Raw genomic sequence first — 12,860 nt, 5'->3', positions numbered from 1 at the left:
AAGAGATTCAACCCAGCCCACTGGGTAGAACACCAACCATCACCAGCCTCTGGGACAAAATGCCCAAACCAAATGAGTGATGAGGTTTTACTACAGAGGGAATTTCCAAAAATTTAGGAGGCCTATGTGCTTTGTTTTTCTGTTCTTTTCAATTCCTAGAAACTTCAACACAACAAAGAAACCTGCGGTGACCAACTTAGATGTAATCTCTACCAAGTAAAAACCCCAGTTAGAACAAAGTTGGCTTCCCCCTGCTATTATCAACAGGTTAATCAATGAAATGAGTTTGGAATCTCAGGCCAACTACCTTCGTTTTCCCCTAATTACTTCCAAATAAATAACCTTTCTCTCTGACATGGAATCGAGGCATGTGCAGGTCTCAACAAGACTGAAACCAAAATAGAAAATCACCTTGTCGCTCTCTTCCCTCAGTAGAGAGAACCCCTCCAGCAGCGAGAACCCTAACACAGCCATCTCACCATCACTTGCCTCTCGTTGGGCAATGGACCTGAACTTTTTGTCAATCGTGATCTGCCCGAGAACTACGTCTCAAGCTCTTCAAAAGCATTAATCCCTTAAAGGCAAGCTGGAGGTGATAAAAAAAAAAAATCCCTCGGACAAAAGGAGCATACAGTGTCTGCCTATTTGCAGTCAAGATAACCCGTTAAGATACCTAGCACCTAGGGAAGGCAAGGACTAGTTAAGTTACACTTTCCTATGAGAAAAGGATAGATTCTGACCCTTTTAAAACCCTCAACCTGGATGCATTTCAAAAATTAGCATTTGAAATTGCAACCTTCTGTCCAGAGAGAAACGTGTTGCCCTGATGGGCCAAGGCAGCAGCACTGCTTCCGGGCAGCCGGGCTTGCGATGACATCACAGGACTGGTCCGCTCGGGACACGCCTAGCTGGCAAGGTGTGAGGTCATCAGCTAGTCAGCTGCTAAAATATGACCCAGGAGTGCCCTGCACGTCTGTGATGGAAGAATTTGACTTAAACGAGGGGGTGGGGGGAGATCAGATCAATCCAATCAGCCCACGACCGGGTCTGGAAAATGCATGTGCAACAGGATGTTAATAGACGCTGCATTTTTAAAAAGGGTCTTACGGTCGATAAATTTGGAAAGGGTCAAAATTAAACAGATGTTTTACTACAGATCTTTTCAGAGCTTGTACTATGCTAACGGACACTGTAAGTCTCCAAGAGAGAGTCAAAGCATTTTCCAGCTTTATTTCAAAATACAGCTCAATTTTGGCAGAGCGTTATTCTGCACGAGGGTTCCAAGCAACATTCTTTGGGAAACACCAGCTTATTTTCTTACTGTACAGAGCAGGTCTGAACGTTGCTCTACTTTTAATGAGATCCATAAAAGATACATGTGAGGACTGTTATTCCACAAAACATTCGTCCAACATGGTTCTTGCCCTCAAGAAGCGAAAAGTCTACTGGAAAAGGTGGCCTGAAATACTACATCATATTGCACATGGTGCAATAAAACAGAACACGTGAATGCTCCAAAATGAGCCCCTGATCTGCCAGTGAGAGCAAGGAACTCCTCTGCAGAGAGGCCAGCTGCCGAGAGGGACCTGGATGATGGGTTAAGAGCTAAGAGCGACCTGAGTACGGCAGAGCATTCCTATAAAACTCAAACAAGACCCTGACGTTACTGGATACCAGAACAACCCTGCCTTCCGATTGTTATTTCTGCCACTATATTTGGCTAGCATGCTTTCTGTACTCTGTACACAACCCAAAAAGTTCTGCCAGGCAGATACGCTGGCCTTCTTAGAATTCACCACCAAAATTAAACAAACAACATACAGCATTCCAGCAGAGGGAATAACGTGCAATGTATTTTTCAAGCCAGAAGATACAGAAATATGTGATATCTCAATCCAAAAGAAAAAAAACAAACTCTTCAGAACAGCCCAAAAATGTCACTGCCAACACAGGGTCACTGGACCATCATTTGTTGCCGTTACTAAAGAGGACAATTCGAACACACCCCAGTGGCATTTCCAGGCAATCAGAAGGCACCAGTGAAATCAATCTGGACACGTGGGCGTTTTCCAGGTGGCTGAAAATGCAAAGAATTCGGTGCTTCTGCAATTTTCCCTATTCATCGGGTCAGGCATTTGACACTTGAGGTGGCAAAAAATTGTTTTAATGGCAACATCCCCTTCCCTGCCTTGCCAATCACCCTGGCCGTGGCATTCCTCTGTCCACACAGGCCACAGCTGCTTAATCTCAGCCGCCCCAGGCTGCACCTGTGAGTCAGGCCGGCCTAATCACACTAACAGATGGCAGGGGCCAAGTAGCCAGCTAAGAACTGCTATCACTTTAAATAGCATCTAATGTTTCACAGGCACCAAAGACAGGCACCTCCCGACAGCAGTATCTCCCTGGTACAGCTAACACCAGCCCTTAATCACGGCAGAGCACCCATTTCGGGGGCAGAGTTGGTGTCATTCGAGAGCTAATTACAAAAAACCCTGCTTGCGGGGTGAAGGCATGGCAAGTGCACTGGGCTGGCATTCATCACACCGAGCACCCTGCTGCCCGGCCGGCCCTTCTGCAGGGGCACCAGACAGTTGGGACTAGGTCACAGTGAAAGGCCAGAGGTCCACAGCACTTGAACCACTCTATACCTTGCTGTTGCATTTTATTACTTCACGTGGCTTCGTGGTGGCCTGCGATTAGGCAGGGTACTCGACCACCAGGACAACGCCGTTCCCAGGCGCGCCAACAAAACCAAGCTGGCGGGATCCGGTGTCTGGATCCACAGTGGTGGCACTGACACGCAGGTATGGCTTTAAAGCCGCAAACAACCGTCTGCGCACGCCCACGCCACCCGCTTCGCCACCCTGGAATGCCCAGCGTGCGACAGGCCTGGGACTGAATCGCAGCTCTGCCTTCCGCTCACTGAGTCCCAATGTTCCCATCAATAAAACCAGAATAAATGCTCTCTCCACCTTATTGCATTGTTGGTGGTGCTAACTGAGCCAGCAGCCAGCACAGAGCCACCCAAAGCCAGCCCTCCGCTTCACGCCAGGAGAACCGCAGAGGAGAGCCACTCCCTCTGCCGTGTCAGTGCTTTCAGTAAGTAACATAATGACCTTCTTACCAGGCTGGTACAAACCATCACAGCAGACACGTTCACTGACCTTCTTGCCCACTGCTTTGTGAACGAGACCGCCAACAGCAAACTCCCACTCCAGGCGGATCCCCGCATGCCAATCCCTAAGCCAGGGGCTCACACTTTAGTGTGAATCAGCATCACACTAACGCAGTGGGTCTGACAAGGGGCCTGAGAATTTTCATTTTTAACAAGTTCCCAAACCATGCCTATGCCACCGGTCCAGGGACTTCACTTTGAGAACCACTGCCCTAAGCTTCCTCTTGCCAAAAAGTAAAAAATGCACAAGCCAAAATATTTTTCCGTTTTGCCCACGCTGCTCAGAGACTCAGGGACAAATCCAAATTTTCACTTACCTAACACATTTATCCCAGGTGCCTGACAATATCTGTTTTCTCTTCTTCCTTTCAAAAGCTCTGGGCTAAAAGACAGCCTTTTCAACAAACAGTGCTGCAACAACTGAATACCCACTCACAAAAATGTGAACCTAGACACAGACCTTGTACTTCTCACAAAAATTAACTTAAAATAGATCACAGGCCTAAATGTAAAACACACAACTATAAAACTCCAGGAGATTACCCAGGAGAAAATCTAGATGACCACGTGTTTGAGGATGATTTTAGATACAATACCAAAGGTACAATCTATAAAAGAAAGACTTGATAAGCAGGACTTCACAAAAATTAAAAATTTCTGCTCAGGGAGAGACACTGTCAACAGAATGAAAAGACAAGCCATAGAATGGAAGAAAATATTTGCAAAAGACATACATGATAAAGGGCTATGATCCAAAATATACAAAGAACTCTGAAAACTCAACAGTAAGAAAACAAACAACCCAATTCAAAAATGGGCCAAAGGACTTAGCACATACCTCACCAAAGGAGATATGCAGATGACAATTAATCATATGAAAAGATGCTTCACACTGTATTTCATCAGGGAAATGCAAATTAAAACAATGACGTAACACTATATACCTATTAGAATGGCCAAAATCCAGAACGCTGTCATGAAACGCTAGCTAGGTATGGACAATAGGGACCCTCATCTGTCACTGGTAGGAATGCAAAATGGTACAGCTACTATGGATGGCAGTTTGGTGGTTTCCTACAAATCGAACACACTCTGACCATATGATCTGGAATCAGACTCCTTCATATTTACCCTAAGGAGTTGAAACCCATGTTCACACAAACACCTGCACAGACATTTGCTGCAGCATTCTTCATAACTGTCAAAACTTGGAAGCAACCAAGATGCCCTTTAGTAGGTAGATGGATAAACAAACTGTGGTACATCCAAACAATGCAATATTACTCAGCGCTAAAAACAAATAAACCATCAAGCCATGAAAAGACATGAAGGAAACATAAATGCATACTACTAAGTGAAGGACGGCAATGTGAAAAGGCTACAGTCTGAAATCCTTTTGAGAAAATGCAGCACACATCACATAAGCAAAGAACCCCAAGGCCCAACGTACAATCACTTTAGGAATATTCCAGCCGTGTCATTGGCAAATGCAGCTAATGCTACTTTTATTTTCTTTACTGAACAAACACAAGCAATCACTCTTCTGAGCACTGTATAAACAGTAACTCATTTAATCCTCATAACAACTCTATGAGATTTAATATTATTATTCTTAGTTTTTCCCATTTTACAGGTGAAGAAACTGGGCACAGGAGTTAAATGAGCAACTCGGAAGTAGAGGAGCAGGATTCGAACCCAGGCTGCCCCATTCGAGAGCCCACGCCATGTTCCTACTCACCAAAACAGTGGCCTCGTTCAGTGGCCTCTCAGGTGTCAGTGCTCGGGGTTAACTGCCTCCAGTAAGCACACCCTCGGCCCCCTCTTCCACCAAGGCCTACGAGGTGGGGCACCTCCTTTCCCTCCCCTCAGCACGACGCACACGTTTTGGAAGGCCCAGGTTTCTCAGCCCCACCATGACTGGCATTTCAGACCAGATAGTTCTCTGGGACGGGAGCCACGCTGTGCATTTTAAGATGTTTCCCGGCAGCATCCCTGACTTCTGCCCACTGGATGCCACTAGCACCCCCCGACCCCGGTTGTGACAACCAAACATTGCCCGATGTCCCCAGGGAGCAGAGAGGGGGGCAGTCACCCCCAGGCTGGAGCCAAGCGCGGATCAGCGGTTACAAAGAAAACCAAGGTGTTACGCGAGTCTGCTATTTTTACATCTCAGAACAGCAAGAAGCCAAAGGGAAAAGGAAAACCAAGGAAAGCGGTAACTGCTCTGAAGAGCCAGCGGCCACTGTCACGAGAAGAAAAGGGACAAACGGTAGAGAAGGTGTACAGACACAATGGTTTATTTGAGGGTTGAAAGTCAGGAGAACAGACACAGCGGGAAAGGCAAGGGCCGCGGAGACAGCGCCGCGCTGGAGAGTCGACAGGACAGGTGACAGGCAGGACTCCCTCCACGCTCCTCTGCAGGGACCGTCGGAGCCGGGCGGTTACTTACTCTTGCTGTTACTGTTCTCACTGACAAAATCCTCAGGGCCGTCTGTGTCGTCCTCGTCATCTCCGGATGAGATGGCATCTGCATTCAAAAGAACATATGCATGGATGTGTTTTCGCAAAGCAAAAGGGTGCAATCATCTGCATACAGCTTAGACCTCCTCTGTAGCGAACTCAACCACCCAGGAACCTACAGGAAAAGCCTGGGACCGTGTTTGGTTAAGACAGTTTTAATGGCTTGTATTTTCTCTCCATGATGACAGTCGGTCAAGGTTGTGATTCTCAATGTTTTCTGCTTCTACATTACTTAAACATGCCATAAAATTGGATATACTGGAACTGGGCTTTAAAGCTTCAAATAGTGTGCAAGTCTCTGACAAATGTACCAACTGTAATATCCAAAGACTTTTTTTTCCAACATAACCTTTCAGGATTCAGGGTCCCCTTCAAGAAAGGAATTCAGTCCCTAACAAAACTTAGCCCCCGTGTGGCCTTTCTGATTGTCAACTCACACTCTGAAAGTGGGACTTTAACTCAGCCACAAAGAAGGCCTGTCCAGTCCCACTCACTGCATGGAAGGAAAATCAAGGAGAGAAACTCAAATTTAAATAAAGGAATCGGAAATCTTTAGCATTCAAATTTCGACCCTGTGTTTCAAATGCCAAGGGTGTTAGCAGTATGGAGGGGGGAAAAAGGTATGTTTTTCCTTATATAAAAGCTGTCTTAAAAAGAAAAACGTTGCTTTGTGTACGAGAATTCTGTCATTCTTAATGACCAGCCTCTCTGGTGCACCAGGTCCCATGGAAAAAAAATCTCAGAAACAGATCAATAACCCATGGTGAAGCTGTGTGCCTAGCAGCCAATTAGCAGGAATCGCTATGATTTCACTTGGCCGAAAAAATTCTACACAGAGAACGGCTACAGAGAAGAGAGGGCATAGAGCTCGCAGGCCAACTCACCTGTGACATTCACCATGAAGTACCAAGTGTCACTGTCTACAGTCCTAGCGGCAGTGCAAGCATAGAGGCCGGAGTCTCTAGGCGTGGCGCCTTTTATCTGCAAGTATTCCCCAATAAGCACTGTCCTATTGTTGGGCCCCACGTGTACCCCATCCTTAGTCCAACTGATCATGGTGGCATCTTTCAACAGGCAGCGCAACTCTAGCGACTCCCCTGGCGCGGCCACGTACACTTCCGGTTGAGAGATTTGGTATTTGGTTGGTGGCTCTGCAGAAAGGTGGGGGAGAAGGCGGAGACAGATGGGAAGGAGGGAAAGGAGAGAACGTCCAACAAAGGTCAGTGGAGGCCTGTTGATTCCCAGGAAGAGCTGTCCGTGCTTTGCACGTGGCCCCGCAGGCGCCCGTCGCTCCCTGGAAGCCGGGAAGCCGGGAAGCAGCCCCCACTCGTGGACCAGACCGGGCACCTGACACAGCAGCCAGAAGCAGCACCCAGCAAAGCTGTCCTGCCTTGGCTTCCAGGTACATGCAGGGCTCGGAAAACAAACCGAACCCCAGCGTGGAAGGATATTTCGCAAGAAAACGTTTCGCAGTCAACTGCCGGTCCAAAGCCTGCTTGCACCGTGACACCTGGAAAAGTCTATCACTGTGGCACATGTTATTTGTAAGAACACTGGGTTTTACAAACGTGTGCATTCAACGTGACTACATGTAACACACACACACACACACACGCAAGCACATGCACGGGCACACGCGCACACACACACACACACACACACACACACACACACGCTCTTAATTATCTATTTACTTGTGCGAGACTCGGCCTGTCCTCGCAAAGCCAAGCTCCTTCGATCGAAACATCGCAAACTCAAGAGAACCTGATGGATCCCGGCACAAAATGGTTTGCTGCCTGGAATTTTCGTGAGCTCTCAAGTTCAGATCAGTGCTTAGCAGGAATCAAGACTTAATTCTGTGCTGGGTGAGCTGGGACATGCTGTTTTTTTTCTCAAAACGGTAAAAGCTGGAGGCCTCAATACCTAACACAAAAAGAACAAAATGCCCGGACAGCTGAGAGGAGGTCTCCCTCCTGCGTGGCCCTCACCCCACCTTACAAAGCGGGATCCCACCCTGCCCACCACTCCCGCCACACGCACCCGGGCTCTGCAGCCCCCCAGCCTGTCTCTTCCGCAGGGACACTCCTTCCTCCCTCTCATCCCTGCTCAACCCCACCTATCCTTCAAGGCCCAAATCGAGCCATGCCCTCTGTGACAAGGAACAGGCCTACCAGTCGCCCTGCCCAGAAGTGATCTCTGTCCCTCCACCGTACGTCTGCCCACGTGGGATGTGCCACATTTCTTACAACGCCCCATCTCCTGAGCAGACACCAGCAGGCGTCCTCAAACTACAGCCCTCGGGCCACATGCAGGTGTTTTTGCCCATTTGTTTTTTTACTTCAAAATAAGATACGTGCAGTGTGCATAGGAATTTGTTCATACTTTGTTTTTAAACTATAGTCCGGCCCTCCAACGGTCTGAGGGACAGTGACCCGGCCCCCTGTTTAAAAAGTTTGAGGACCCTTGTCCTTGAGGGAAGGCTCGGGTCTCAGGGTGCTTTGTGTTCCCCACCCCGGCCCACCTGGGCCACCCTCGGCATACACAGGGAAGGTGGCCATGCTGAACGGGACCACAGTCCCCAAACATGCAGGGCAGGATGAGACTCTAGAGCAGGGGTCCTCAAACTTTTTAAACAGGGGGCCAGTTCACTGTCCCTCAGACCGTTGGAGGGCGGTTGGAGAGTGCGGCGCACATTCCACACATGCGCACTGCGGGCCCGGGACAAGTCAGCTGCTGAGCAGGACAGGCAGCAGCAGCAAAAACACCTGGGGGGGGGGCGGATAAATGTCCCCGGCGGGCCGTATGTGGCCCTCGGGCCATAGTTTGAGGACCCTTGCTCTAGAGGATCCAACCCAGAAAAGGAAAGTGCTGGCCTCTCAGAGCAGCCAGAGCTGCTGGCTGGGGTAGCCTCCAGGGTCCGTGAAGCGGATTTCATCCCTACAGCAAGGACTGCGAATGGTGCCCGGAAACACACGGCTTCCCAGCACCGGGCAGCATCCCTGGGCAGCTGCCTGCCCGGACCCCACGCAAAAGGACGGTCTCCCACACGAGACGGAAATAAAGTCAATTCAAGTTTTGGTCCCACTGTTAAAGGGGCAGTGAGGGGCAGGAGCATCCAGTCCAAGAATGCCCCCACCACCACCATCCACAGCCCACGGGGAGGCCCGGGCCTTCCTGAAGGGGCAGCACCAACGCCAGACAAGCCGAGAGAGGCCCAGGCGCTAGCAGTGCATGCACCTAAAGACATAACCACGACAAAAGGAAGAAAACAGAAGTTAAACCGAACATGGACAAACACACCCCCAACACAAGGGAAACCCCCGAACAGCCTGCCAGCTGACCGGCGGGTTTATGTTCCAGAAGTCGGTTTTTCTCAGTCGACAGTTATTTATCGAACACCTACTATGGACCAGGCTTTGTTCTGGCTGCTCAGGGAGCAAGAGGAGACAGGACAAAGCCCCTGCACTATGGAGCTTCCAGTATGGTGGGGGTGACAGACAATAAAAAAATCTACAAAAAATATAAAGTACATGAGGGGGGTCTCAAGTGTTCGGAAGAAGAATGTCACGTGTTAGCAAGATAAAGGAGGTGCAGAAGTAATAGGTGAGGGCTCGTTCCATAGCAGGGCTGGCAAACGATGGCCCCTGGGCAAACCAGCCCTACTGGAACTCGGCCACGCTCATTCCTTAGTGCCCGTCTGGGCCGCTGCTGTGTTACCAGGGCAGAGTTGAGCAGTTGCGACACACACCCTATGGCCCGCAAAGCCTAAAATATTTACAGTCTGGCCTTTATAGAAAGTTTTTCAGCTCCTGTTGCATGAGATGATCAGAGAGGCTTCTCCAAAGAGCAGCCGTCTGAGCACAGACGTAAAGGGCAAAGCGAAATTTAAAAGACGTTGTCGGGAACTTAGCCAGAAGGTTCTCAGATAAGCTCTCCCAAGGCTGGTTGAGTCGTGTCGTGGCTGAATTGAGCGACTCAGGGAAATACGTCAAACACTGAACACTGAATAGGAAAAAGGACAGGAAGAGAAAGAGAGAAGGGGACGGTTCGGTTTGGCCCCCAAACTCAGAACATCTCCCATTCCCAGGGTCCGACAGTCACCGATTCGTTCAACAACCTGGCCCAATCCCTTTCGCAGCTGACTGAAGCAAGGTTCGGATGTCATTGGGGTCCCATGTCCCCAACAACTAATGACTGAAACAGCACCCACAGTGTTGGAATGAATTTACGTGGGATTGACTGGCGTCATAAAATAATCAATATTCATTATGACCGCGCTGCATGACCAGCAAGTCATCAAGAATGCTGTGAAATTCCCCTTGCTCTGAGTCAGAACTGGTCAAGGATTCCGGAGTAGGGGACAGAAGCAGCAAAGCTCCCCTCCCTTAAAGGGGAGGCGACTGGGGCCCCGCTGTCCTGCCCCGCAAACAAGGTGCAGTCCTGTCCCCATGCTGTGTGGTGGAATGCTCTGACACTGCATTAGGACAGGAAAAGAAAGATAAGCAAGGCATTTACAATTGTGATGCAGAAAAATCTCTCTCGGGACAAAACTAGAGTAATGACTTATGATTTCTCCATGTTTAAAGGAAAGTGTTTGCACTAAGAATCTTTTCCTTTGCCTTAAATCAGCAAACCGCAAAGTCCTGCTGCAACCAGGGATGTCTGAGCTGCTAGACCAATGTCGCCAAAAGGACATCACCACGTGCTGTTCTGGAAGGAAGAACACGGGACTGTGGGGACCTATGTCCTCAGGACGCGGGAGATGCTTGGCAAAGGCCGCTGAGCCTGAGCCCCCGCCCCTCTCCGTCCTGCTTAACCTCTCGGCCTCGGGTTCCCCAACTACTGAAGAGCAAGAATACCCACACGCCAGGCCACGGAGCCAAAGACAGCAAACCTGATCTTCCGACAACCGTCACGACCACGTTCTTCAAAGCTGAAAACGCCACAATCTTGAGCACCATGATTTGCAGAGCATAATCCAAGAACACTTGGATTTGTATCTCTAAATACAAAAAGATACTACTGATGGGCTCCCATCTCAACAGACAGGATGATGATGCACAAAAAATGTTTTTTTTATTTCCGGTACAACCAGATCAAAACTGTCATCCAGTTTTCCGAGCTTCAGGGAGAGTAATAATCTCCCCCAAATACATTAATAAGGTAAAGACATTTACCCATAAAAGCAAGCCCTCCCGACTTCACAGTCTCGATCCAGTAACGGCTGCCTTGGGAAACTCTGAAGGCAGGGACTCCTCCCTGCCTCCCCTGAGTGGTCATTTCACAGAAGCCCCACGTTGGGGTTCAGCAGCGCCGTTAGCAAACAAGCCAGCAATGTTCCCAGGTATCCTGGGATGACTGCAAGCACATGGCAGGGAGAGGGGAGAATGGGTGGATACACACGGAAGAAAGGGAGGAAGAGACTGGGGAGAAACAGTAAGAAAAGAAGGACATAAAATAAAACAGGCAGGGAAAGTGTGGGGCCACAGCAAGGGAGGGCCCAAGGACAACCCAGTCGCCTCCCCGCCACCCCGCCCTCCGAGCATGCAGGTCCCTGCACATGGGCACACATCAAAGGCATCTCAGCAGGCCACCTGCTGTCTAGGGGCTCTGGATGCTCTTCACCTTCTTGTCTGAATGTTCCAGGTGACGTCACCGCCCACTCCCTGCAGATTCGGGCTCCCCAAGCCCTCACCGTCCCTGACACCAGCGATGCCTCTCCTGCCCTGCCCCGATGCGCCTCCCCAACGCCGATCACTCTCCACAGCCGGGGCCACCCCCGACTCCACATGCCTGCTCCGTGAGCCAGGACCTCTGACACGGGGCAAAAATCCCCTGGAAATGTACACGATACCTTTCATAGTAACATTAACGTCCCCTGGGTTTACTGTTTTCTGGTGCTGCGGCACACTTTTCACCTTTCCCGTGCGAATCTGCGTGGCACGCACAGCCCAACATTTCCCTGCTCTCCTGCCAAGACAGGGCGGGGAGAAGTTTCCAGAAGCTGCTTTGCTACACACCAAATGCTCTTTCAGAGGCTTCCACAGATAGAAAATATGTTTCCACATATTTTTCATACACTAAATTAAAATTCAAAAAAGAAGCAAGCAAGCTGGAACACACACACACACGCTAGTGTGGGACATCGTCACTGTTACCTACAGTCGCTAAACACGCAAGGGGCTGAGTTTCCTGCCATGGCCACGCCGCTGTCCGCAGCCCTGCTGCATCTGAATTTTCTCCCAGAAGTTTCCAGCACGCGGGAAGTGCCAGCAGCATGTTATTGGGCAGCCTCTTCAGTAAACTGACTCCTCTGACAGTAAAAGAATGAAAGAGATGGGTCCTTGTACAGCTAGTCAAGAAATAAATGGTCTGAACAAAAACAGGCATCTGCACGTGGCCTGTGTGTCATTCTCCCCGGGCCACCTTCCTTCCCTGAGAAACTGCTCATGCAGCTCTTCCTCGGCAGCCAATCGGAACCTGGCACTGAGGGGCCTTTGACTGGGGAAAGAAGGAAACCGAGGCAGGGGCGGCCTGATCCTCCATGTCCCTCAGCAGATCAAGGCGGAGGTCATGACCTGTCAGGGCGACATCACACTGACTGTCGCTAGCTACGAGCTGCATGAGTTTATCCCCCTGTAAATAAACATAGAGAAAAAAAACCCTCGCTGTGTGTGAATACGGCCCTGGGAGGGGGGAACCCTGTGAAAGTCAAAAGGGCTGTGACTTCTGTGACTTCGCTGGACACGTCCAGCTGAATTCGTCACCACTGTCATCGGAGGGTTGTCACGAGACAGTGGAAACAGCTCGAGGGAGCTTGGAAACGGTACGCTATTTCAGGTAACACTTTATGTTGCCAAACCAGCCATAGCAGCACTTCAGACTGTCACTTTTTATAATGTTTGCCTATAAACTTCTCCCGTGTGGTTTTTGAAATGGCGCCCACGTGCAAACAGAGAACAGATGGGAAACCCAAGCCTTGCCCTGTCCAATCACGCCGTGGAGGATGGACGACAGATTTAAACTGTTAAGGAAGAAGAAAGCAGTGTGTGCCCCTGGGACAGCCCACTGCGTCGCCTTCACAGATCCGGCCTCTTCGGGGGTTTCCCCGGGAAGGAGTCTTTTGCAACGTCGAGACGATCCTGTCTCAAGGATGCAGCGGGGT

The 12,860-nt window shown here is 49.7% G+C and overlaps 1 protein-coding gene across 16 annotated transcripts in view; it reads right to left on the bottom strand.

Annotated features, from left to right (window-relative positions):
* The window catches only part of FGFR2 (fibroblast growth factor receptor 2), a 103,174-nt gene that overhangs the window by 69,376 nt on the left and 20,938 nt on the right, over window positions 1-12,860 (bottom strand). For 6 of the 16 annotated variants that reach the window (XM_012763636.2, XM_012763639.2, XM_012763638.2 and 3 more), the window contains exons 3-4: window positions 6,580-6,846; window positions 5,625-5,702 (exon numbers count right to left, since the gene is read on the bottom strand). The exons of 5 other annotated variants lie outside the window; for them this stretch is intronic. In XM_012763636.2, coding sequence (XP_012619090.2) covers window positions 5,625-5,702; window positions 6,580-6,846 — 345 coding nt within the window. The remainder of the gene's footprint in view (window positions 1-5,624; window positions 5,703-6,579; window positions 6,847-12,860) is intronic. 5 more of the 16 variants (XM_012763643.2, XM_020280732.2, XM_012763644.2 and 2 more) reach the window with 1 other exon arrangement.

The sequence above is a fragment of the Microcebus murinus genome, chromosome 14 (assembly GCF_040939455.1).
Source record: "Microcebus murinus isolate Inina chromosome 14, M.murinus_Inina_mat1.0, whole genome shotgun sequence".
NCBI lineage: Eukaryota > Metazoa > Chordata > Mammalia > Primates > Cheirogaleidae > Microcebus > Microcebus murinus.
This window is presented reverse-complemented; position numbering and strand designations above follow the sequence as displayed.